At 49.2% G+C, this 25,038-nt stretch overlaps 8 protein-coding genes across 8 annotated transcripts; 3 read left to right on the top strand and 5 right to left on the bottom strand.

The window, feature by feature from the left end:
• Positions 1-2,465: 2,465 nt before the first annotated feature.
• BDR25DRAFT_302765 (uncharacterized protein) lies at positions 2,466-3,366 on the top strand. The gene is made up of 3 exons (XM_033689869.1): positions 2,466-2,824; positions 2,877-2,965; positions 3,014-3,366. Exons 1-3 carry the CDS (start codon positions 2,585-2,587, stop codon positions 3,165-3,167), a joined length of 483 nt encoding a protein of 160 aa, XP_033548777.1. The 5' UTR covers positions 2,466-2,584; the 3' UTR covers positions 3,168-3,366.
• Positions 3,367-3,645: 279 nt separating this feature from the next.
• BDR25DRAFT_353706 (uncharacterized protein) lies at positions 3,646-5,694 on the bottom strand (the record flags this gene model as incomplete). The annotated part of the gene is made up of 14 exons (XM_033695203.1): positions 3,646-3,737; positions 3,792-4,021; positions 4,045-4,181; positions 4,252-4,377; positions 4,427-4,480; positions 4,519-4,706; positions 4,762-5,012; positions 5,048-5,113; positions 5,137-5,201; positions 5,253-5,316; positions 5,340-5,373; positions 5,440-5,499; positions 5,555-5,653; positions 5,685-5,694. The coding sequence occupies 14 exons, from the start codon at positions 5,692-5,694 to the stop codon at positions 3,646-3,648; spliced, it is 1,476 nt and encodes a 491-aa protein (XP_033548776.1).
• On the bottom strand, positions 5,677-6,399 carry BDR25DRAFT_366683 (uncharacterized protein; the record flags this gene model as incomplete). The annotated part of the gene is made up of 1 exon (XM_033696971.1): positions 5,677-6,399. The coding sequence occupies one exon, from the start codon at positions 6,397-6,399 to the stop codon at positions 5,761-5,763; it is 639 nt and encodes a 212-aa protein (XP_033548775.1). The 3' UTR covers positions 5,677-5,760.
• Positions 6,400-7,047: 648 nt separating this feature from the next.
• On the bottom strand, positions 7,048-7,808 carry BDR25DRAFT_313157 (uncharacterized protein; the record flags this gene model as incomplete). Its single annotated transcript, XM_033691360.1, has 2 exons — positions 7,048-7,320; positions 7,368-7,808. 2 exons carry the CDS (start codon positions 7,806-7,808, stop codon positions 7,048-7,050), a joined length of 714 nt encoding a protein of 237 aa, XP_033548774.1.
• A 705-nt stretch (positions 7,809-8,513) lies between these two features.
• Positions 8,514-10,988, bottom strand: BDR25DRAFT_16546 (major facilitator superfamily). Its single transcript, XM_033684089.1, has 3 exons — positions 9,787-10,988; positions 8,952-9,740; positions 8,514-8,887 (listed from the first exon to the last, which is right to left on the bottom strand). The coding sequence occupies exons 1-3, from the start codon at positions 10,570-10,572 to the stop codon at positions 8,651-8,653; spliced, it is 1,812 nt and encodes a 603-aa protein (XP_033548773.1). The 5' UTR covers positions 10,573-10,988; the 3' UTR covers positions 8,514-8,650.
• Positions 10,989-11,380: 392 nt separating this feature from the next.
• BDR25DRAFT_302763 (elongation factor 1 beta subunit) lies at positions 11,381-12,917 on the bottom strand. Its single transcript, XM_033689868.1, has 4 exons — positions 12,743-12,917; positions 12,140-12,519; positions 11,879-12,087; positions 11,381-11,826 (listed from the first exon to the last, which is right to left on the bottom strand). Exons 1-4 carry the CDS (start codon positions 12,820-12,822, stop codon positions 11,806-11,808), a joined length of 690 nt encoding a protein of 229 aa, XP_033548772.1. The 5' UTR covers positions 12,823-12,917; the 3' UTR covers positions 11,381-11,805.
• A 159-nt stretch (positions 12,918-13,076) lies between these two features.
• On the top strand, positions 13,077-15,805 carry BDR25DRAFT_341993 (heat shock protein 78). Its single transcript, XM_033693662.1, has one exon. The coding sequence runs from the start codon at positions 13,179-13,181 to the stop codon at positions 15,543-15,545; it is 2,367 nt and encodes a 788-aa protein (XP_033548771.1). The 5' UTR covers positions 13,077-13,178; the 3' UTR covers positions 15,546-15,805.
• Positions 15,806-15,981: 176 nt separating this feature from the next.
• BDR25DRAFT_366675 (uncharacterized protein) lies at positions 15,982-19,563 on the top strand (the record flags this gene model as incomplete). Its single annotated transcript, XM_033696970.1, has 14 exons — positions 15,982-16,384; positions 16,439-16,788; positions 16,842-16,972; positions 17,021-17,420; positions 17,503-17,580; positions 17,631-17,690; positions 17,737-18,020; positions 18,073-18,246; positions 18,298-18,391; positions 18,429-18,540; positions 18,577-18,993; positions 19,040-19,154; positions 19,204-19,242; positions 19,301-19,563. The coding sequence occupies 14 exons, from the start codon at positions 15,982-15,984 to the stop codon at positions 19,542-19,544; spliced, it is 2,901 nt and encodes a 966-aa protein (XP_033548770.1). The 3' UTR covers positions 19,545-19,563.
• Positions 19,564-25,038: the final 5,475 nt, after the last annotated feature.

The raw sequence follows: 25,038 nt of genomic DNA, 5'->3' as shown, positions 1-25,038 counted from the left end.
CAAAGGTCCTCTCGAGTATCGACGAATCGAAGGAGCAAGTATGCAGATAACTTTGAAACGTCACACACTGGATTGATCGATGTTTGTGAGTATCTCCCCTTAAATCTTCTCTAGTTGAAACCTGTGATGCGTTATGGTCTCGGGGCTTGAAATTAAATTTTTTGTAGGGGGCCTTTACCGCAACCTCTGTTAGCTAACCGCTACGTCCTCGAGCGGAACCTGCATGCAACTGCAAAGCGTCCAGACACCTCCGGGAGTACCCACGTGCCCTCGGCGCAACTATTCTGAAGGGAACAAATCATCAACTCTACCTATTGCAACACGGCCGTTTTAAGGACAAAAATTGACTTCAGGACCTCACTAGCCTAAATATTTGGCAAGAAAGGTGACACTAAAACTACAATTACGTAGATTTTGATAAATCTCCAGACGATCGCTATTGGTCTTCTATTGAACCAGGTAGGAGGATACGCCTTAGTTTGTCGACAATTTGGGCTGACTATGTAAGCTAGGCTCTATAATGGTCATGAGTCTTCGCTTACAGTCACCCACTAAACTACTAAGCTACTAATCGCCTCTAAATTTAGAAGACAGAAGGGATCGATACTCCACACCAGAGCACCTTGATTGATTGTTTCTGGTTTGTTGATGAGTTAGACTATTTGACAAAATATATTCTCAAACACACTAGAGAAAAAAAACTAATATTAGTATCACTAGTGAAGTTCTCTCTCCGTATTATCGGCATAATATGCTCTTCCAGCACCAGCCATCCACTTCCATTTTAAACAAGCGTGATATTGCTCTTATTTGGCATGTATAATACGAAGGTTTTGCGGAGCTAAACCTCTTGCTAGAACCAGGGAGAAGATCAACCACATGGAGAATTGCCTTAAATTACCTCCTGTCATGACACCCGTATGGTGACACGATGCAGCAGCGTTGGGTTTATTGAGTCAGCCCTTCCGGTTAAGTTGATTCCTAACTCACCTAACTCACGTTCCGCTATCGGATCGGAAAGCTTATCTCCTCTCCTCAGTATTTCTCTACCTGTGCAATTCTTTCTTTGAGGTATCGCCCTGGGAAGTCGAGCCGGGGCTCCTCGCTTCCCAAGACAATCTACTGCACTCGCACTAATACCAAGAGGATTGGGAATTGTCAACAGTTCCCACGCTAGAGGCTCATTGACCTTAAATGTTCTGTTGTAGATCTACGTCTGGGAGGAGTACAAGATGGGCGATATTATTAAATGACAATTCCATAGGTTGGGCCCCCTCATCGACTAAATCTTTTGGGTGTCGTTAAGAGGCTCTCTGAATCTCTCACGCCTGAACATGTTCCTTACTTGCTACATTGTAAGACCGGGGTCACTTCTAGAGTAATGGTACGTTCAGCATCAAGATTTTGGGAGGCGGAAAGTTGTTGCAACGCCATCAACCATTCACACGGTTTTTGTAGGGTATCTCGGCTTCCGAGAGTCCATTTTTATGGTGCTCGATTTCTTCAGCCGCAATATTTGACCGTTCCAATGCGAGTCTCATCAGCTACTGCGGTAGCCAGCATCCTCACTCCCATATTCTCCATCCACTTTGCGCTTTTGTCTTGCTCTCCAAACTTCTGAAATCTCATTTGGAACCCATTTCTTAATAGAAGGGCTGATTCAGCGGTTTGAGCTGCTAAAGGCTCTACAACCTGTACTGCGAGGCCATCTCCATTCCTCAAATATCCGCAAACCGCACTTCAGTGTACATATTGTTTCTACTGTTTCTTGGCAATGACTTGTTAAATTATTCAAGCTACCCTAAACGTACGAATTGTCCGGTATGGTACTTTGAATACTAGCCAATGTATAAATAGGGATATTCTGTCTCCTTTGGTGGAGGACCGATGAATTATCGCCTTATTTAGCCACATGCAAATTGCTACCCTTGTATTAGCGTATACTGCACAGAAACAATTTTCAACATTCTGACTCAAGCATTTCCTACCTACAAAATCTCCCTTGCGGTAGTCGCAAAACCTTCTCTTTTGGAACAAGACGTGCTGCAGTGGGCATTGAAATCCACATGAAGTTCTCGTGTGGCTTCCTTGGCTCCCCCTGGGATTGCCTGATCGGGTGAGGTTGCATGTCCTTTGATCATCGATTGCTTGGCGTACAGGGATCAAGTTCGAAAGGAAAAACCACCACGGGATAGTTCAAACAACATTCTTATTCTATGACATTTGCTAAATTTACCCAGAGGCCTCAATTCTGTTCCCTCCTTTGGTATGCTCTCATGTATGAGATTTTGTTGACAGTGCAGGAATAAGCGCTCGTATCAGGCTCTTTTCTACTAGTTCTTAACGAGCTGAAAAGGAAGTCGACACGAATACGAACTATGTCGCTTAGATGAACTGATACTCTCCAGGTTCTCGGAACATTTGCTCATCGTCTCCTTCGTACCTGAGGTTACCAGAATAGAACCCGTAAATCACCTGACAGCTCTTTCCTCATCATCCTTTATAAGTTCTGCCATTTCCAGTCTAAGCCCACCATCGACCGCCCGCTCCATCATCCCCGTCTAATTGACAGGTAATTAAAAGAATGGTTTCACTCAAGTCCCTCGTTATTCTAGCATTTGCGCAGCTTGTAGTGTCTCGTCCCAGTGGGCCACCGGCCTTTCAGGTCACTAACCTTATTACTCTTGAACCGTCTGGCCGACCTGGTAATACGAGTCCCTACCGCGTTGGGTTCAACGTGACCGACCCTGGCGATTCCTCAGCAGCATTTTGTGAAGCCCAGTGGTCTTATGCCGATAGGGATACTGGATACCCAAAGCGCTATGTAAGACATATTCCCCTAGTAGAGGCCTTCTCAGGTTCTAATGGAAGAAAAGCTGAGCAACTGCACCGATGATTCGTACGCATTTAAATTCGTAGACTGGCAGTCGTACTACAATTTTACCCTCGATGTCAAGCATACCACGTGAGTGATTACGTTCCGGGAAACCATAGCATGGCTAATCTTGCACAGTAAGGGGCACCATGAGAGAACGACGAAGCTCGCCAAGGGTCACGTGGATCTCAACATCCTCCACTGCACTCATGCGGCATCGGGTTTTTCTGCCTGTAACCAGATGGAAGGCGTTGCCTTTCCACTCCCGGTCTACGACGTGAGGAAGTCCTAAACCAGTATTCCAACCAACTCTTTGACACAATGTGTGCAAGAGCAAAAATATCTGGGTTTTGGTTCGCTCATGGAAATTAAGAAGAGTCTTAAAGGTCGGTTGCTACTTGTAGAGGCATCCTATTGGCACCTACTGAGCATTAAATGTAATGTCTGCAATCTTAGATAATCCAATCTGGTTCCATCATTTTCTAGCAGTGGTGATGGTTTAAAACTACCTCCAAGATTCGCTGTGGTTCCATAGCTTAATCAATCAGAACTTGATAAAGAATATAGTGCCAGGCTCAATTTCATGGGCATACGCCGTTCATGCCGGACATGCCCTGAAGTTACCGCCTAGCTAACTATTAGAAATCTGAGGGAATTTCTCGAAGATCACACCTGCCAAGCCTCTTCTACAATACCTATCTTGATCTCCCGGGTATGAACTACGTATTACACAGGATGGCCAAATAGATCTGGGCGGAAACTTTGCTCTGTCATTTTCGCGAACTCGAGGCAGTCAAACCCCCTTCGAAGGTGCGGTGTAGATAGATATAGAGACCTGCTCTTGCTGCCCAAATCTCACGTGCTGTGTTTCACCGCCATGGTCTTTCATCCCAGGTCAGTTAGCTTCCATCTTGACCCACCACACTCTGCTGTGCCGGAAGTAACCTCTGAATACAACTCACTCTGCTCCTATATCGACGAGCAAGCTCAAATGACCCCGTTTCTGAGGGCGTTGCATCACTATGGCCAACAAGTTCATTGTTGCCGAGTCCATTCTCGTTTCCGTCGAGACCATTCCTAACGAACTCATTCCCAAGAAACCCATTCGGGACAAGTTTATTCGCGCAGGAGCACCGCCCTGTTCCCCTCTCCCTCACCCGTCGCAGTACGCCTTGCCGCCGCGCCCAGCGATCAAGATAAGCCATCCTTGGTTGTTGGATGTGGTGGGGCCCTCAGGTAGGTACTTAGCCTCATGGCGTTTCAATTCAGGGTGCTGGTTTAGAGAGGTGAAAGGGACAGCATTGTGCTGTCATCTTCAACGCATTCTAGATCATTTAGACTTAGGCAAGCAATCGGTATGGTATTGCAAATCAGACTACCCCAGATTTTCCAATTGACTTTAAGATCCTTCCGAGTATGGAGGCCCTGCTTTGAGCATCTTTCGGCAATCCGGGATAAATCGCGCCTAGTACTCTGATCTGATGCCTTCGGGGGAAAGCTGACTGGTGGCATAGACATTGCCTATTGCCGCCCTAAAGTCTTTTTAAGCACGATGGCCAACATATCAATACTATAGACCTGGAATGCGTCGTTGACATGAAGGCACTTACGACCGCATCTGATTTATCTGTCGTAATTTATACCAAATCCCCGGCAGTTCTCAAAAGGTTGCAGGGCAAGGGAGAGTAAGGCGCTTTGGTTGAGAAGATGGTCAAGCATGCCCAGAAAGTTGACTGATCTTCGGTCCACACTGTCGGCGCATTGGGCTCCAGGTCACAGCCACATAAGATACTCCTAATATTCTCAACATACCAGCATCCATTAGACTGAACTAACAAAATAGTAGGTCCCCGACAATGCGCTTGCTAATATAGAGGTTAGTGTACCCCCAAGCTCCATAACGTCACAAAAGAAGTTACAGAAATCACTTGCGATGAAGAAGACGACTCCTAAAATAACGCTATGCTCCCTAAGTTTCGTCGGTGTTTGCAGGGCGCTATAGAACGCCACTCTACCTTCTCCCAGCCGGTCGTAGAACTGGTTCCCCTCCATACCCAACCCTCTGGACATCAGATACCTATTCAGGGTAGGACGAAAATCCAGCCACCTTAGCTCATGAAATCTCATCTCCAATTTCCTCATGTACACAAAATGCAGTGCTGCTTTGGGCACCCGGCGTTCGTAAATCCGGATTGACTCGATACAAGACCGGTCGCGATACCAGGCTTGTCCACGTCTCTACACTCCCATTAGATTCCGACCTCTTGTAGGCGAAGGAGAATTTGAACCTGGTTTTCTTTCCTGTTTGTTCCTTTACTTTGAAGCTCTATTGGCCTACCATCTATCAGAATGTCGCATTAGCGGGACGACCTCGGACGAACTTCATTCGCTGCTTACCTAGCGCTAGCTTCCCAATATCCCAATAGTCTTTGCCTCGATATCTAGACTATCCAGCAAGTGCAACGTTTGATAGATCAACTTCATCGTACCCCACTCTTCTGGATTGATCCATTTCGTAGGTAAGGCTTAAAAACATAGCAAAAGATGTCGCGTAATATACTCACGCAAGTCATTACTCGATATCACTGAAACTTCTTTTGTCCATGCGGACCCAGGAAAAACATCTGATTTCGCAGCCATCATCACTAGGAATTAGCATATGTAAAGACACTACTAGACAGTACTGGTATTCCCATGTCATCATGACCCTAACTTTCCCTTGGAAGCTCTCTGTCGCTTCTGATTTCTCGAAAGGGGTCTGGATCATGCTACCGACTACTGGGTCCCAGCCTTGGTCCCTGCACAAGACTCGACTTCATGCTATTAGGCGTGCTATCAGAATATGTGCGGTTCGCTGGGCTTCATGGTGAGTTGTATTCGCCTCTTTAGATGGTAGCCGTCGATTGCGCAAGTCCTATCATATCGGGGTTGCGGTCTGATTTCTCCTCGGTTGAGATCACACCCTGAGGGATGTACCTTGCCTTGAGGTTTCCGTTCGTGTTTGGTTTGTGAGGTACTGCGTATTCGTAATCGAAGTCATTTGGTACAATTATCTGCAGCATACCGTTTATGAGATAGAATCCTAGCGCATCCTCATAGGTTTCAAAAATTCCATCTACAATATCTTCGTCTACTGGTTTGGAACAATCGATGAAATGAGTATGTGGATAGGGAGGAGGGATCGTCAATGAGATCAACGGATAGCGATATTCGACGGGAACTACCACTGGAATCCCCGCTATTGCCAAGGGGATCTTTTCGACTGCAGCACTTTCCCTCGGGATACATATCCAGACAAAACCAGTTCCAATTATCCTTTTTCCTTCCAGGATATCACGAAGATCCTCAGGAAGTTGACGCAGAATATCCTCTATGAGACTAAGACCGTGCTGCCGATCACGCAACAAATGCATGCCAGAAGGGTTGATTTTGGGGCCTTCGACAAGATCTTTGCTCCGCGGAGTGGATTCGGATGGTTGGGCCTCTTCAGGACCTGCACTGAGGGTTCCAGTGGGAGGAGGCATATTATCCGTGGAATCTACAGCAGTCGGCACTTTTTTATCTTCGACAATTCTAGGACCTTATTCGAATTTGGATTTAGTGTGATGTTTTATGTTCTGATCCATTTCTAAGCGCAGATTTTGGAGTACATCTTCTAGCTGTTAGTAACGGTCTCGCTACTTTCGACGGCAAGGGTCGCCTCACCCGAGAGGTAATCCTTGAAAGAGAATGTAATATACCATCTCTGTCTTCACCCCACTTCTTGAACCGATTCGCCAGTTCCCCCAGACCAACGCACGCACCCACAAACAGGCCAAAGCTCATCTTTCCAACCCCACTCGGATTACATATCCTAAAGAAACTCTCTGTGAACTGAAGAGTGAGCCGATATCGCTCCGGAAGTTTTTGAGTGATAGATATCCATACGTTCCTACGTTGAGTCTCTCAAACACATCCCTCCACAGTGTCAGGAAGCTCCATAGTCCGGCAAACTCCACAAAGTTCAAGGACCCGTCCACACCTTCGTCAACTATTCGAACCATATTCTCTACGGTGTTGGGATGGAATAGCGCCTAGTCCGCATGCACAAGCGCAGTGCCCAACCGTAAGCTTACCCATTTCGTCGTTGTCGACGGCTTGGACGAATTTCTAGGGTCCAACATTTAGTGATCTTAGCCCTTGAGCCGGAGAACCGGAGATGTAAATGGGTGTGAGACTTGTTGTGGTTTACACTCATAAGTAGAATACGCGGGTGAGATGCTAGGGTTTGGGAGGTGTGCCACACCACTAATACCGTGAATTGCCAACTGGTATCCGTACGGAGCGGCAGGCGAAGCACTGAGAGTAGGAAGCCGTCCTCGGGTCGAGACATTCGGGAATAGTGATGAGCCATACTTGGATTGTTGCGGAGGGGTTAGAGGAGTGGTTGCCCCATACTGATTCTCCTGAAGAGAAAAATATGGACTGTATGATGCGTGAAGTGGAGGGTTACCTGTTCTGTAGCTTTGGTATGGACCTTGGGAGTCCGTTGATAGACACTCATTTGGCTTATACGGAGAAGTGGGGACTTCGGTGACAGGAGCTGTCGGTGGAAGCGCTTGTAGGTGGTCAGACCCACCACGGAGTTGAGAGAACCGAGAACGTAATTCTGGAGGTTCTGTTGCTGTTCTGCCCACTTTTCAGAAATGTAAGTTCGGTTTGGAGAGCCAGGCGAACTCATCTGGGTAGGTAAACCTGGAACATCACTCTCCACATTAGTATTTGAACCGCCAACATCTTTGTTGATTTCGGACTTGTGGTCCCCAGTTACTGGATCAAGTTCCGGTTTTCGGCTGGTGGTAATGGCTGGTGGAGTTTCCCGCTCTTCTAAGTTGCTTTCCGGATTCTTATCTATAGCAAGGAGTATTGTACCATCATAATTTGCGGCACTCATTTCAGGAAGTTCCCTCTCAGACGCTGTGCTAGCTCCCAATGCGCTAGGATTCAATCTCGATTCCCAAGGCAGCAATAGAGGACCCGGTCTAGTCTTTGAAGAAGAGGTCGTCTCATCTTCAGACTCTTTGCCGTGTATCTTGGCAGCGAAGCCGTTTGACCAGGCAAGGAAGAAACAACTCGACTTTCCGGGCTGACTTTGGGATACGATTTTAGAAATATCTGGCTTCTCGTCCTATGGTACTCCGTGAGATTCACGAGTGGACACAATGAATGGGAAAAACGACAAGGACTATATCAAAGACATCATCAGGGATATCACTCATTGCAGAGCTGCGGGGTCAAGCAAGACTGAGACTCTCGTCTCTCAGCTGGGTGAGGGCCAGAACTCATGGATTGACACCTCCTGCCACCGTGGCTGAAATAGGCGATTATGAGTGGTGGGCTTGACGATGAAGGTTAATTGCTTTTTTCTGGGCTGAACATAGACCTGAATTGAAACCTAAAGATGCTGCATTACAATTGGTATTGTGTGGTTATGCCCCGTCAATGCGAGGTCGCTTGAATTAGTACTACAAAAAGCACGCTCTAGCGGTTTCAATTCCCCAGCCCAAGCCCAGACCCATTTGCCCTATAAAAGTCTACACCGCATCTTAACCCAACGTACTACAAAAAATGACATGGTGAATATTGGACAGAAATTTAAATTCTGTTAATATCCTCCTAACATCTAGCAAACCGTTTAATTGGTCGAACCCTCCCTGCTAAAGTCCCACAATAAATGTGAATAAGCCGTTATTATTTTAATTTTTTTCCATCTCCACCCTTACCACTGCACGTGATCTACTGCTGCGCACCCATCGGCTTCGGCGTCGGCGCAAACTGACTCCTCTCTCTGATCTTCGCACCTCTAAGATAGAACCAGACGGGTACTGGTACTAGAGCAATAGCGATGCATCCCAGCAAAGTGGCGGCCCATTGGATGCCCATTCCTTGGAACATTTGTTGTGCGAAAAGAGGGAATGCAGCACCGCACAGACTCCGTAGGAAGGTGTTTGCTGCTATGGCCGAGGCGGCGAACTAGGGTGAGATTTCAGTGTCTATTACCGCTGATAGAAATGGAGATAGGGGAGATGTGGCTCACCATCAGATACGCATCGACGAGGTAGTTCAATGCTTGTAGGAAGATACTCAGCAGACCGAAGCCAATCAGAATACCAGACAATGTGGGTACAATCCAATGGATGGATTCCTTATATCCAGTCCATCCAAACCAGAAGATTCCAACCGCGAAACATGCCCCTCCTAGAATGACCTCCGGCAACCGCCACTCTGGAATAGGCACATCGTTGTTCGCCGCAAGCTTCTTCTGATATGAAGGCTGCCTTATGAAGATCATCGTCCCGGCAAGAAGTTGTCCAGTAATCATACCAAAGAATGGCAGGCCACCAACTCCTAGGTTCATATGGTGAACACCTTGGAATACCAGGGGATATGCCGTCAGGAATAGATACAGTAACCCATAAATGAAGGCCATATATATCGATAAGAGGAGCACAATTGGCTCACTAACTAACATTCTGAGCGGGCGACTGAAATTCTTTTCTAGCAACTCGCGGAAGTCGATTTCGATTTCCTCCTGCTTGGCGTGGATTCCCCAATTCTTAGTCCTCCGCCGCAGCTCCGCAGCTTTGGCGACTAGAATTACCGGGGGATAAGATTCACTAAGGAAGAAAAGATTCAAGCCAAAGGCCACAAAGCCCATAATGGTAACAATATATTCGGTCCAGCGCCAGCCTAGATCGGACATGACAATGAAGCCTCCAATGAAGGGAGCGAGAAGAGGTCCGGTGAAGACGGTCATGGAAAATATTGTGACTGCCATCCCTCGAGTACGATTGTTGAACATGTCTGAAAATACGGCGGCGACGCACTGCGAGACATTAGAACAAGAATCCTAAAAATCGCGCGAAACTTACAGTTAATGGACAAGCTCCAAAGAAACCACTCCAGAATCGACAGATCAAAATTGTTTGCAGATCTTTCCCAGTTGCCACCGCCACATTGAAGATAGAGAACCCGAATGATGCTAGAACAAGAGGTAACCGCCGTCCCCTTAGTTCGGAAAAAGGAGCCCAAAGTATAGGGCCTGTTGCAAACCCCAAGACGTAGAAAGAAGTTCCCAGGACGCCCACGGTTGTCCCGACACCGTATTGGTGGGCTACCACACGTGTCGCTGCGCTGAAGATTGAGCTTCCAAATGCGGACGTGAGAGTCGTGAAGCCCAACATGGCTGCCGTCAAAATCTTCTTCCTTAAAGTCCAATTTTGGGCATGCAACGGGTCATCAACACCGTCAAACTCGACCACATACTCTTCTCTCTCAGGCAGTGGTGGGGGAAACGGCTTTCCAGCCCCAAAGGACGGCAGAGGTTTCCTTGACTGCCTGCTCTTCAACGTCGCTCCAACTGTCGCACTATGCTGGCTCCTGATTGTTTGAATCCGAGTTATTGCCGTTTGGTTTCGTTCTAGATCTACTAATTCGTCGCGCTCGGTCGGCATTCGTGACATGCCTGTACCGCGTTCTTCGGCCGAGGCATCTGAGGAAGACGAGCTCGAAGTCGAGGTGGTGGACGATGTGGCGGTTCGCGCAAGCGGTTCATGCTGTTCTTTCGCCTCGGGGTGTTCTGTCCTGGACTCTGGAAATCGTGCTGGACTGACAGCGTCTTCTTCCGCCTTCTCGATCATCTTGTCGGACGGGTCCATGACGGGTGTGTAATGTGCAATTCGACGCGCAATTCGATGAGATACGGCATGTGTCGGAGCGACTTAGGTCTTTCGGGGATATGCGACTGGCTTTATAAGAATAAAATTTCCAACTCCACTCTGAAATTCCTGCTAGGGCACAGCGCGCCTTGGGGCGGCAAATGGTAATATCGGACGTTAGAGAAGACCGACCGAGGCAATTCGGGCGTAACCATGTGGCAACGGCGCTGATTTCGGGGCCCCAGTGAAGATAAAGCTAAAGGAATAAATCGCGTGACGACATTGGCCCGAAATAAAAGGCGTTTTGCAGCTGGCAGTGAATGCTCGGTGTTTTGTCGTAAACTGCGAACACCCGACCGTGACGTAGGTGGTAGTTAGCGCCTCGCTTCCAGCAAAACGAGATCACGTCCTCCACACTCACGAGTCCTGAAGTTGAAAGAATAAAAGAAGTTTATATACGACGTCCCTGAGAATTAGAGTAGCTGGTGCGGTTCATAGTCTGTTATCTACCAAACCAAACAACCAACAGCCCCGGTCATTTGTCGCTCCTTGCTCCAAATCGGCCAGCGCTAATCATTGCTCCTTCACGAGGCTTTGCTCCTCCCAAATCAGCGATCAGGGCTCATAGTTAACTAGTTAACTAGGGCTGTTGGCTTTGTCAGCGACAATATTGCTGACAGTTCCTAAGGACGGCACTCCTTCGGGCATCTTACCCTGTCGCTAAGTTGACCAAGGATTGAATCCATTTTGCGATTCCGTGTCGTTTGGAGACACAACTGCAACATGTTATCAAAGAACGCAAAACACAGCCCAGACAAATTCGATATATCTGGTTACTTGCTACAATTAGGAGAACGTGAGCAAGATACAGCACGCTATATATGAGGACCATAGCCCCGAATGCTTCCTAAATGGGTCCGAATCGTTACGGCCGAATCTTTTGACTTAGCACCAAGCAGAAGCCATCGCCTAGCGCCAACGAATCAGAAGTATCTAGAGGGGAAATTGGCAGACCACAATTTCCAACTCAGAGATTCAGGGGTGGAGCAAGAATCAAAGGTATGGTGCTTTTGCCAGGTCATTTATTTTCATCTATACGATTGCAGTAGCTCATGAGACGTCACATCCATATCCCATGCCCAAAACCGTGAGAATTCGTGACGAAGCTGGACCTGCCGTCGGGGAATGCATGCACCAAAGTGGAGGAGAGAAGGGATTACATAGGCTCTTGGCCTACAACTTTTGCATAGCAGCCTGATCCTTGGTTAGCAACATCGAAAATCAATTGTGTGTAGTATATTCTTACGATATCGGTGGACTGGACGTAGTCCTCGAACCCTTCGATATCCGCCTGCAAATCATCAAGAGAGATCTTGTCGTCCTCTACAACCAAGTTGATCTGAAGCTTCTTGATACCGAAACCAACAGCGACCAACTTGGACGCTCCCCAAACCAAACCATCCTTCTCAATGCTGCGCACACTCGACTCAAGCTCCTTCATGTCTGTCTCATCATCTACAAGCAGCATTAACATAACAAGCTAAGACTATTGGGAAGAAGAGCGTACCCCAGGGCTTGACATCCATTGTGACGATGGACTTGGCAGCAGGCTTTACCTTTCCGGCCTTCTTCTTATTGTACTCGGCTAACCGTTCTGCCTTGAGTTTCTCGGCCTCCTCATCCACCTCGTCATCGCTACCGAAAAGATCGACGTCGTCGTCATCTTCCTCCTCAGCGGCGGGAGCCTTGGCCGGGTTGACGGTAAGTTCAGCAGACTCAGGGCCATATGCGGTGTGATCCTTGGTCGGGTCGCCAGGCAGGGTAGAGAACTCGGACTCGAAGGTGAGGATATGGTTGTACCAGCGCCAGGCGAATGGGTACGTCTCGGGAGCGGGAGGAGTCTTGAGCTGCTGGAAAACCTTCACATCGGCCTGTGAGGGGGAGTAGCTAGGGTGGTGTTAGCATAGCAAGCTTGTGAGACAACTCGAAGAATCGCAGCAGTATGAAGGAGAAGATTCAGAGGTGCGACAAGCGCTTGGGTTTGTATTCAGATAGCGGGGTCTTAAGCCGCCTCATTAACACGGACCAAAAGTTTTCATCAGAAGGCCAGAAGTTGTGTTGGGGACATGCAGATGTTGGAAGAGTCACATTGGTGGGGTAGTAAACTTACCCAACGATGTAGCTGCGGGTCTTCACCCAGTTGTTCAGAATGGTGAGGCCCGCATCGGAAACCAAGTCGGAGAAGCCCATTTTGGTAGACTGTGTGGGAGTGTGGGAGTGTGGGGGTGGGCTAGAGCGGGTGAGGTGTTGTGAACAGGAGGCAGGCGTTTTAAAGAGGATGTGGTTTGAGTCTACGAGACGAGATTTTGGGCTCTGCGCTCGGACACGGAAAAATATGCCGCTTGGCGCCGACCACCCAATCGCGGTGCAGGGTTTCACGTACCCGAGGGCAGCTTCAGAAAGAGCTCGAATCATCACGAGAATTCGACACCACATCCGGGGACCGGCTTGCCACTCGGTCGAGATATATAATCATATTGAGGGGTGCAAGAGACAATGACGGTTACTTCACGCCCTCGTTTGACCACGCCCGACATCCTCTCACAATGCTAACCGGAAGAGCTCGTCTCGCCGCGAGGCGCATATCCACCCAGCGACCTCGACCTTTGCCAATTCGAGCAGCCCCTTCTCTTCCACCAGCATTTCAGCCCTGTTTCTCTTCTAACATCCTGCGCCCCACCTCGGTGGCTCGTCATTACGCTAATGGACGACCCCACCCTCCTGGCGGAACGCATCGCATGAACTTGGGTGGCGGTGAGCCGGAGAAGCCCGCATTGGAACAATATGGTGTAGACTTGACGGCGCGAGCGAGGGATGGGAAGCTCGATCCTGTTATCGGACGAGACTCCGAGATACACAGGACTATCCAGATATTGTCAAGAAGAACCAAAAACAATCCCGTGCTGATCGGCGCTGCGGGAACTGGAAAGACTGCCATTCTCGAGGGACTTGCGCAGCGAATAGTCAAAGGCGATGTCCCGGAATCAATCAAGGAGAAGAGGGTCATATCACTGGACCTCGGTCAACTCATTGCTGGAGCAAAGTTTCGTGGGGACTTCGAGGAGCGTTTGAAGAAGGTCTTGAAAGAGGTTGAGGAGGCCAAAGGTGGCGTTATACTTTTCGTCGATGAACTGCATACTCTGCTAGGGCTGGGCAAGGCAGAGGGCAGCATTGATGCAAGCAACCTTCTGAAACCAGCCTTGTCGCGAGGAGAGCTCCAGTGTTGCGGTGCCACTACTCTGAATGAGTATCGGCAGATAGAGAAGGACGTTGCGCTGGCGAGGAGATTTCAGCCCATCCTGGTCGGGGAACCGAGTGTTCAAGATACCATCTCTATCCTTCGAGGCATCAAGGAGCGTTACGAAGTTCACCATGGAGTGAGAATTACCGATGGAGCTCTTGTTGCCGCTGCAACTTACAGCAATCGTTATATCACTGATCGATTCTTACCAGATAAGGCCATTGATTTGGTCGACGAAGCAGCCAGCGCCCTGAGATTGCAGCAGGAAAGCAAGCCTGATGCCATCCAAGAACTTGACCGTCAAATTATGACAATCCAAATCGAACTTGAGTCTCTTCGGAAGGAGACAGATGTCGCCAGTAAGGAGCGGAGGGAACGCCTCGAGATGAGCTTGAAAGAGAAACAGGAGGCTGTTGCGAAGCTAATGGAAAAATGGGAACAAGAGCGTGCCGAGATCCAAGAGATCAAGAACATCAAAGAGAACCTGGAGAGAGCGAGGCTGGAGCTGGAAACAGCCCAACGAGAAGGTAACTTTGCTAAAGCAGGAGAGTTAAGATACTCTACGATACCGAGGCTTGAGCAAAGGCTACCTCACGATGGCGGCGACGAAGCCATGTCTGGAAGGGCTTCCGATTCCCTACTCCATGACTCTGTCAACGCGGATGATATTGCAAATGTTGTATCCCGAACAACAGGCATTCCGGTATCAAAATTGATGCGCGGAGAGAGCGAAAAACTGATCAATATGGAAGACTCTCTCCGGCAACATGTTCGAGGTCAAGATGAAGCACTCACTGCCGTCGCGAACGCCATCAGGATGCAGCGAGCGGGCTTGTCAGGTGACAATCGCCCGATTGCGAGCTTCATGATGTTAGGACCCACTGGCGTTGGTAAGACGGAGGTTTGCAAGCGCCTCGCCGAGTTCCTCTTTTCAACCCCTCAGGCAGTGATTAGATTCGATATGTCCGAATTTTCAGAGAAGCATACCATATCAAGGCTTATTGGTTCACCGGCTGGGTACGTTGGGTACGATGATGCTGGGCAGCTGACAGAGGCGGTACGGCGGAAGCCGTATGCAGTTCTTCTCCTCGACGAATGGGAGAAGGCTCACAAAGACATATCTGCCCTACTTCTGCAAGTGCTCGATGAGGGCTTCTTAACCGATGCCCAGGGTCACAAAGTCGATTTTAGAAACACCATCATCGTCCTAACGTCGAATCTTGGCGCGAACATCATTGTTGGAGACGACATTTTGCACCAGGTTGGCAAGGACTCAAGCGAAATATCTCCAGAGATCCGCAGCGCTGTAATGGACGTCGTCGCTTCTTCTTATCCCCCCGAATTTCTCAATCGTATTGACGAGTTCATTATCTTCCATCGACTCTCTCGTGATGCACTTCGGGATATCGTAGACATCCGATTAAGAGAGCTCCAGGAACGACTAGACGACCGCCGCATAACTCTAGAGGTCTCAGATAACGTCAAGCAATGGCTTTGCGACCGGGGCTACGACCCGCGCTTTGGTGCTCGGCCTCTCAACAGACTCATCGCAAAGGAGATCGGGAATGGACTCGCTGACCAAATCATTAAAGGCGAGATTAAGAGTGGCGATGTGGTGAAAGTGTCTATCAAAGATGAGCAGAATGGTCTCCGCGTGTCCACTGTAACGTAACTAAGAACCCATGAGCTCCGGAGCCGCCGCACAAAAACTTCAGACCGCCTCTGCAGCCTCCGCTCTTGCTGGATAACGTATTTATTCCCTGTCCTTTCAACTGTGCACATCATAATTCTGCACGGTAGGCATGTGGATTGGTTGATGCGCTCTCCCCTTTAGATCTGTGTAGCATATAGGTTTTTGCTTTCCTCTAACTTTTCATAATTTTTAGTCTACTTAGATATGTTAATGAGGCCATACTTTATGTATACCCATTTAAGCTTTAATATGCAATATTGTGCGCGTAAAGATTGACTCAAATGCTCCACGGACCTAGGCAGGTGGTCGGGCATTTAGCGGCGGTAGCATTGAAGCAGTCGTCACTTCCTTCTTCTCTACTATCATTTGCCACCCAACCTCAACTTCAGTTTTCCCCTCTAAATTTCTATCCGAAATGGCCCTGAGATTCGCATTCCGCAAAAAGGGTGGTCGCCGATCGGCCTCCTCAATGCAGAGCGATGGTAGTTACCACACCTCTACGGCTCGTCCTTCCCGTCGCTCCTCAGTTGGCTCAACATCGACCCAAACGCCGAAGCCCACGCGAATAAAAGTAAGTGTTCCTACTCGTTGTCAGAGAAGTAGACCCGCATTCGAGTCATCTTCAATCTCCCTTCCGCGTCACCGCCAAGCAGAAGAAGGAGATGGTGATGAAAACCTCGACTCGCTCAATGAGGTTATTATGGCCGTAGACGTTAGAGAACGTGGAACCGTAGGATGTTGTTATTATGTGGCGAGAGACGAGAAACTGTACTTCATGGAGGACATGAAGCTTGGTGGCGTTGATGTGGTTGACGCTTGTATGCTTCGAAGTCAGAACTTGATGTGAACTTGTGGTGCTGACAGACCTTCAGTGAAGCTGTATATTGAGCCGACTGTTGTACTGGTCTCTACCAAAATTGATGATGCTGCGATGGACAGGCTTGATCCAGAAGCCAAGAGCAGGGTATCGGAGGATGGCAGCATTGACCAATTCAGGCTCCCCTTCTTGCTTGAAGTGCGTCCTCCTTCCGAGTTCGCCTACGAAACCGCCAAGTCAAAACTTGTACACCTTCGAATCGGGGAAGGTGACGGGCCTCAAGTCACATTTGTCGTACCCGGGGATGTTGTTGCGGCCGATGGCTTCGACGAAGATGATGTTACTCGCCACCAGGGTCAATTACTGAGGTTGTCTGGATGGGTTGACATGGAGAGCAGATTGACGGTATACAGTCCTGCCACTATCTCTACACGTTAGCTCTGATACCTTAGATCTAGGTCGGCTGTGCTGGGGCGCTTCTCTCTTATTTGCAACGAAGGCGTACCGCTGCTTATCTTCCTGGGGACAATGCCGCATACTTGATGTTTCGGATATCGACATTGGAAATGTTCAGCCTCCGGGACACTATGTGAGACCACTACGAACCATATTATTTTGCTTCTGACCCGCGACTCAGGTTCATCGATGCAAACACTTTACACTCACTGCAAGTATTAGAATCCGAGTCCCATCCACATTCTCATAACCAAGGCCCGACCAAAGCAAATTCCGGATCCAAAGAAGGTCTTTCAGTATATGGCTTGTTCCGCCACCTTGCACGAACCCCACAAGGAAAGTTCTTGCTCAAACAATACTTCCTCCGCCCTAGTCTCAACCTCGACGTCATCAATGAGCGACTCGAAACGATTGGTGTCTTCCTGCACCCAGAGAATGCAAATTATTTGGACAGTTTGGTGCAGGATCTACAATCGGTGAAAAATATGCGAGTAATTATGATCTATCTGAGGAAAGGCGTGGGTGGTGGTATTGGGAAGGGCCGGGGTGTCTCAAAGAGCGTCTGGGCTGGTATTCGGCAGGTGGGTAATCTACTTACCCAGGCCCAGAGCCCACGATAATATCCCTACATTTACCAATCGCCTACTAACTCCTTGGGGAAAGTTCGCTTTTCATGCCTTGAAGATAAAAGATGCCCTCCAAGGAGTGGTTGGTGCTGAACATCTTGCGATTCGGAACAAGGTATGCTGGCCCCGTTTGATCATTGGCCGAGACGCCTCTGATAAGATCAGGTCTTTGAGAAATTCGAAGGCTATCACCTCGCCCAAGTGGGCCGGCGTATTAGTGAGATGGTAATGCGTCCGTTTGACCCTGATGGTATTACATTCACACCGTTAGGTCGATTTCGAGAAATCTGCGGAGGAATCCCGGACCGTCATCCTCCCTGGGATAGATGATGAATTGGATCAAATGAAAGCTACATTTGCTGGATTGGACGTCCTGCTCAGTCAAGTTGCCCGCAAACTGTCTGAGAGAATACCGTCTGATCTTCAAGAGTCTCTCAACGTGATATATTTTCCCCAGATCGGATTCCTAACAACAGTCCCTATTGATCTAGCTACGGGCGGTGGCGTTTACGAAGGAAGTTTTGAGAATCCATGGGAACGAATGTTTTCTACTGAGTATATCCGCCTTTTCCCCTTTAAAAGACGCATTCTCGCTTACAGACGAAAGGGAGCAGGTATACTTCAAGAACATCGAGATGCGAGAGATGGACGATCATTTCGGAGATCTGTACGGTATCATCTCGGACCGTGAGATCGAGATCAGCCATGAGCTTGCTCAATATGTTCTTGAATACGAGAACTTACTGACCGCCGCATCAGACATATGTGGCGAGCTAGATAGGTAAGATTTCTATCGAGAGATTGGGTCACAGCTAACAACGATGGACTGTAGTCTTCTAGCTTTAGCTCAAGGAGCACGACTGCATAGGCTGTGTCGGCCTCGAATTACAAGCGATAACATTCTTCGTATTAAACATGGCCGGTATGTCTCGGGGAGCTTTTACACTAAGACGCTTTGCTGAGACGATGTCTAGGCACATGCTTCAGGAGCTCACAGTGCCGTCCTTTGTTGCGAATGATACAAACCTTGTTGGCGGTATAGGATATAGCGCCTCCAATGACGGATCTGACGACAGTAATACTCAGTGTGCCACTCAGACTCGACCGCAAGCTAGTACTTCGGCTTGTTCTAGATCCCACCACCAGGGCCCAAATATGCTCATAATGACAGGACCGAACTATTCCGGCAAGAGTGTGTATTTGAAGCAGGTGGCCCTGATCGTGTTCATGGCACATGTTGGAAGTTTCGTTCCAGCGGAGAGTGCTAAGGTCGGGCTGACTGATAAAATACTCTCCAGAGTGACTACGCGCGAGACAGTGTCTCGTAATCAGAGCGCTTTCATGATTGATCTGCAGCAAATCTCCTTAGCTTTGAGCTTGGCGACACGGAGGAGCTTGCTGATCATTGATGAATTTGGGAAAGGTACCGACTCGAGCGATGGGGCGGGCTTGGCTTGCGCGGTCCTTCAGTATCTCCTAAGTCTCGGAAAAGAATGTCCAAAGGTAGTTGGGGCTACGCACTTTCATGGTGAGCAAATAAAATAGTAAACCGTCTCAGAATCTAATCACAACAGAAATCTTTGAGACTGGACTATTGAAACCAGGACCAGCCCTCGCCTTTGGCCACATGGAAGTCCGGGTGGACACAGGAGCCGCCGAGGCTGAAGATCAGATCACTTATCTATATAAGTAAGTTTAGCTTGGGTTCGTTGTGTAATTGTCGCCGACATCTTGAAAGTCTCTGCAACGGCCGCAGTACCTCCAGCTTTGGGACATGGTAAGAACCTCGAAGCTCTTCTAGAAAGCCCAAGGAGAGACTCTGAAGCTCAAAACAGCTGCGCTGCTATGAACGGAATCCCACCGGAGGTCGTCCAACGCGCCGAGGAGCTTATTCTCCTATCAGCCAAGGGAGAGGATCTAGTAGCCGCATGTTCCGTGATGCCGGACTCTGAAGTTGCGGAGCTGGAAGAGGCTGAGCAAATTGCAAGGGACTTCCTCGAGGCCGATATCAACCAGAATCCGCGAAGAATACTCGAGGATATCTTGACAATTTCGATAACCACAGGTTCTCGGTCGTAGCTAAAATGAGCTAACAGCGTTCTTCCTCATCTATCTCTAAGGGCTAGTATAGCATATCGCTATATAACGTAGAACATTACCAGGATGCAGTGTACCCGCTAAACTTCTTTCTAGAATAGCATTTATCCTCAATTTGCCCTTGTCGTGCTCTGCGTTGGGTGATACGATGTAGTACAAGTTGATCCTGTTTGCTGGTCCACAATAATGGCAACTATATCTGTGGCAGATATGCCAGCATGTCCTTATCCATCTGTTTGATCATCCTCCGCAAGATCTGGGCAACCGGATGCAAAGTGGAGGCTTACTTAATATTGCTCTTCCTGCAGTACGTTATTCATGATAGATCATTGCCATTGGGAGAGCCCTTTAAGTGAAACGGTTCAAAATGACTTCACGATCTCTTGCCAGAGAATACAAAAGCGGGTCGGGTGACTAAGATGCAGCTAAGATGTACGATTGGTCAATTTGATCATACTATGAAGCAGACAGGGGATCTGATGTCAGATGAAGTCCTTAGCGGTAGTGCTCATCACCTAAGCATCACATTGCAAACCCTTGAATTACTCTGAATCCCTGGAGATCTCCACTCTGTTCCATACAACTACGCCTCCAGCTTCTTGAGAGGTGTTTCAATATGCCCAGGCACGTGAAAAGGCTACTCTATAATCGCCCACTGATTCAGCCTCAGCTTGAATTCCGGTTCTCGGACCGTTCGTTTTCGGGGTGCGAAACAGTATTTCGCCACCAAACAGCCTGAAATAGCAAATGGTACCAAGTACAGAAGATTTTCGATATATTGATTTTGCGTTTGAAGCATGGTACTGACATGGTAGTTGTGGTGTCCAGCCCCTCGCTGGATCGGAGATCGTGACCGATGCATGATGACATGGTAAGATCCGTGATCCGTAGGTCAAGTTCCAGGCCTGATGACGCGCGGGACAAAATGTAGAGTGGAGCAGATATATGAAGGCCTTACTTCCTCTCTTGAATATGATGCAGTGGCACATGTCCAATACACGCCCACATTCCCACTCCCTCTCCAACAACGCTGCACGAACCAAGAAAGCATCAATACAACCCCCTCTCGTCCTCCACCCTCATCGCGACTCAGAATTTGGCGTCCATTTCTCTCACTTCAATACAACTCAGTAAATCATTGATGGCATCACTTCAGCACTGTCATTGTCACCACAATCTACCCACGTCGACCTTCGGATTCGCGAGCGCAATTCCCCGTTTGCTCGCTGCTCAATATTACCTGCATAGATGAGCTTCCTTGCCTGGTCCTATGGCTTACCAGCGATCAATTGATACCTGACATGAGGAGACCAACCAGCGTCAGTTCCCAATTTCTGGATACCTCCTGCTTCACCACGACTAATACCAATCCGCCTTTGGTTAATTTTTATTCCTGGTATCGTCTTCACTAAGAGAAGGGTGACCATGGTTCGCTGGATCTGTGCTAGTATTGCTGTCCGATTGTTCTCGGCTCACTACACGGTTGCTCCTGAGGTTCCTGCGGCTCTTCGGCCCTGGCCGACGTCAGTCATTTGTCTTCTGCATTCGGAGAGCTAAATTGAAAGACTACAAGACTTGTGCTGTTAGGATTTGTCGAAGAGATGCTTCTCATAGTGCTGACTTGGACTTAGCATTCGGGTGTTGGTACCTGTGCACGTTCTTTCCACTTGAGGACGACTCTTCCGTGTATAAAACGGGTAAGGCTCCTGCTATGCTACGAGCATGATGCCAGTTAAGGCTAGATCTGATCTAGAAGAAAGTAACAGAAAATAGTAACTGGTCCATTCATTTTCTATTTTCTGCGATGACGTTGTGGAAGCTTCTGGAGACACAGACCAGACAACTGGCTACCAGAATGTGCCCACTAGTGAGCAAACTGCATCCAGCAAAAACGCCCAACAACGAAGATCTGCAACCAAAGGTGAAACGAAACGGATCGATCGGAGATTTACAAGCAAACTCAGCCACTCGGGAACCACTTCGAGGCACAGACATGGTGATGAGATAACACGAGCACTGCGACTGCGCTACTTTGCTTTGAGCCTGGTTTACAACTGAGCGAGTGGGAACAGGAGCAGACGGAACGGTACCCTCCATTCATGGAAGCACGATGGCGGAGACGATCGGACAAAGATTGCAGAAGCGGGCGCATTTCATTGTCGAAGAAGCGACCGTGAAATTCCGATGCTGTGCTCTCCGACATGAAACGGATTATGGAGCAATACAGGGCCATTGTGCAGGCCGAATGCAGAAGGCGCAACAATGGGGTGGTTGGGTTCCGACAGCTACGGCACGGCAAGATGCGTTTTGCCGGTAGACCGTAGACGCTCCCACTGGCCCCGTTTCATGCACGCTTCGGTTTCCGAACAGAAAGGTACGGGTCCGACGCACAAGGGTGCCTTCCCACGGCAAGCCGAAGTTTCCCAGAGGTTGCGAAGTTCAACTGCAAAGCCCGGCCTCGACTCGACGTCGAAATGGCCGCACGAGCAATCTAACATGCTCAAGAGTATCATCAGATGTCCACAATTCGATGACAGGATGGCGCTGTGTACCCAAGACTTCGAGTGGGAGTGATGTCGAATCTCTGCAGGGGAATTGCGGACTTTCAAGGACTTGGATGCGGGGCTATCAATGACCAACACCATTCCCTGACTACCTGATGCTCAGTGACACGCCATGGGCGCCTCGCAAGAAGATAATCACTTGCCTTTTGCTTTCGCTATCTAACTGCGCGATGCGACTCGATCAAGCAGCATGCTCGAGCCTCGCGACCTGACTGGACCCCACAATCGCAACATATCGATGGAGCATCCGTTCCCGCATGGGATATACGAGCAATCATCTAGGTAGGGACCGCCTGCCGCGGCTCCAGTGGCACCCACAGCACAGATGAGCATCCAGGAGCAACTATCAGATTGCGGGTTGGGCTAGAGTGAGCTCCCTATAGCCGATGCTCGGCTCAGAGTCCATCTCACTTTGTCCGACTTGGACGTTGACCTCATCACAATAGTCGACCTCCTCGACGATGCGGGGATTCTTCCCTTCGTTGCGATTCTGGATTATCGAAATGGCAAGTTCCCGTGTTCTGCGACACAAAGTTCATTGAGCCTTTCGGGAAGCTGGTTCCAAAACATCCTTTTCGTTCCTCACGAGGATATTGATTGGTTTCCCAAGCTTGCTAGGCTCCACTCCCACATATCGCTTGGAGTCGCCATCATGGTATCGATGAATCCTTCGACAGGTCACCCGTTGAGGTCTGAAGGAGAAAGAATCGTCCCGCAATTATCGTTGAGCCCAGAATGCTCAGATTAACGTTCCCAGTACGCCGAGTGACCTCACCGATCAACACAGGTAGAAGGCAATCCCCCACTGATCTTCGATGTGGAGGCCACTTTGGCAACTTCTCGCGGGGGCATGGAGCGATGAGCTACATTCGCTTGTATGGGACTTTATCAGACCACCTACTTTTCAAGTTATTGAGCGAATCCATCCATCCTCGCACGCGGACTACACCCTAGTCGTTGTTGTGTGCAGCTTGTCGTAGGCATGCCGTAACTGCATACCAAAGTGCAGCAAACAGCGACAGCCTCAGCTGGGCGGCCTCGGGCCTTCTCCGACACGCTACACACTTGCGGCGAAGCACTGTTTCAGAGATAAAGATTCCAGATCACTTGCGGTTAATTGAAAATCCGAGCATGTTGCAGCGCATAGGCAGTTTGTTCAAGATGGGGATCCCCTGGCCTTGCAGTCAGGAACACGCGCGACCACCAGGATTTTGATGAACATGTCAACGGACTTCAGAGAGAGACTCGCGGCAGTTGGCAAGGATTCAAAAGGGCAGACTTGATCATCGATCAATTAAAGCTGATCAATCCTTGTCTGTGGGTTGCTTCGCAACGAATTCCGTGATCAACGAAAGATTCGCACAGCTTGGTTGCAAGGCAGGACACCATCGAGGATGATCTCCTCCCAAGACTTCATCACGGGCCAGGACCCGTCATTGCGGAGCTTGATTGATGAATTATTAGATAAGCGGGTAAGTTGGTCCACCGCGTGCCTGATCCGGGTGTGGCTCCGTCCTGACAAGGCAATACTTACCTCATGTAATTGTCCGGAGGTTTGGCCGCCACGAGTGCGACGTTGGAGGAACAGGATCCTCTCTCGATCTATTTGATTTTTTCCATGGTAGTGGAGTTGGCTCTGAGAGGAGGCTTGGACGTCGACAGTTTCGACCTGCAACCTATTTACAGAAGCAAGTCAGGCTTGACACTATTCGCGGAAGATGCCAGCGAGGCTGAGCAGTCCTGCAATGAATTATTGAGGCCTACACCTGTGTCTTCTGCTAAATCGGTGATTTCTGATCTCGAGATCGATGCTTGTCCTCCGTACACCTCCACGTACGTTTTCAGGCACCCAACAGCACATTTTGAAACGAAGATTTCCTGTTTCTGCTCTGGAAAAAATGGGGGAAACCTTGCGTCGGGGCGATTTCAGCCCTCAAGCCACGGCCGCGACATGGCGCTCTCGCATGCCTGCGACTTCCGCCGCCGTGGGTGTTGGTCAGCTGTTTCTACACACCTCGGCCATGGTATCACCAAGTTCGCATTCGTGGTGTAGCAGCAGTCAGGGGCCTCGTCTTCTTCGAGGGCTTCCATGCAGATGTGTGCAACCATTCCCCACCAGGGACAAGGCCCTCCATTTTACAGCTCGCCGGTGTGCTGAGACGCCGCAATGCTCTACGAAGAGCTGGCTGCTCTCAGCGTGTCATCTAGACCTCCATGATTCACTCCTGTGGTACACAGGGTTCAGAGGCGCCAGCTCAGGCTTTCTCTGGCTTTCTCTGGCTGTCGCGCACATGCATGCCTGGTGCGGCGACAGTAAATTCCATGATGTCAATTGAGCTTCTCCAAGCGGAGGTAATTATAGAGCGTAAGCAGAAGAGACGCTAGACCTCATCGAATCATCATCATTTATTGCTTTCTGACTAACGACACATCGTCTCTGCGCGCACACTTCGTGAGCACAGAGCAGCCAGCCGTTGATGAGCTCTGGCACTCTGGCACTCGAGCACTCTGGCAGGACCCGCCCCAATGGTGCTTTTGCAGTCACATCCCTCACCCTCGTGGTTAATTTACTCCACGCAGCGCATTTTTCCCGCCTGCGAGCTGCTGTTGCCCGGCTGAAAGTTGACCGAGACCCAACCAGCTGGTCCGTTTTGGCTCGTGGTGTACAACAACGGGAACCGTCCCCTCTCGAGGCCGCTAGGATCGGCACAGAGACATGTCTCCGCCAACTCATTATCAAGGCAGAGATAGAGATGATCCCGGAGTGGACAGTGAGGAATGCGGACGCTGCATCAACGCACGCTAGCGCAAGCGCTTCTGGTAAGATTGGTCCAAGTGCTCAGCCCGCATCTCCCCAGTCCAACAACCGCTCGCTGGCTGTCGTGCAGACATTCTGCCAGGATCAAGGGTGG

This window comes from Lindgomyces ingoldianus, assembly GCF_010093535.1.
Source record: "Lindgomyces ingoldianus strain ATCC 200398 unplaced genomic scaffold BDR25scaffold_12, whole genome shotgun sequence".
In the NCBI taxonomy this organism is placed as follows: Eukaryota; Fungi; Ascomycota; class Dothideomycetes; order Pleosporales; family Lindgomycetaceae; genus Lindgomyces; species Lindgomyces ingoldianus.
Note: the sequence above shows the minus strand (reverse complement) of the source record. Positions and strands in the feature narration are given on the sequence as shown.

Excerpts from the sequence above, each read along its gene's own strand:
- BDR25DRAFT_302765 (XM_033689869.1), top strand. The coding sequence starts at position 2,585 with ATGGTTTCACTCAAGTCCCTCGTTATTCTAGCATTTGCGCAGCTTGTA. Across the intron at positions 2,825-2,876 it reads CTGGATACCCAAAGCGCTAT|CTGAGCAACTGCACCGATGA; the intron begins GTAAGACATATT and ends ATGGAAGAAAAG. Across the intron at positions 2,966-3,013 it reads CTCGATGTCAAGCATACCAC|TAAGGGGCACCATGAGAGAA; the intron begins GTGAGTGATTAC and ends AATCTTGCACAG.
- BDR25DRAFT_16546 (XM_033684089.1), bottom strand. The coding sequence starts at position 10,572 with ATGGACCCGTCCGACAAGATGATCGAGAAGGCGGAAGAAGACGCTGTC. Across the intron at positions 9,741-9,786 it reads TTGGAGCTTGTCCATTAACT|TGCGTCGCCGCCGTATTTTC; the intron begins GTAAGTTTCGCG and ends AATGTCTCGCAG. Across the intron at positions 8,888-8,951 it reads TCGTCGATGCGTATCTGATG|TTCGCCGCCTCGGCCATAGC; the intron begins GTGAGCCACATC and ends ATCTCACCCTAG.
- BDR25DRAFT_302763 (XM_033689868.1), bottom strand. The coding sequence starts at position 12,822 with ATGGGCTTCTCCGACTTGGTTTCCGATGCGGGCCTCACCATTCTGAAC. Across the intron at positions 12,520-12,742 it reads ACCCGCAGCTACATCGTTGG|CTACTCCCCCTCACAGGCCG; the intron begins GTAAGTTTACTA and ends ACACCACCCTAG. Across the intron at positions 12,088-12,139 it reads AATGGATGTCAAGCCCTGGG|ATGATGAGACAGACATGAAG; the intron begins GTACGCTCTTCT and ends TGCTGCTTGTAG.
- BDR25DRAFT_341993 (XM_033693662.1), top strand. The coding sequence starts at position 13,179 with ATGCTAACCGGAAGAGCTCGTCTCGCCGCGAGGCGCATATCCACCCAG.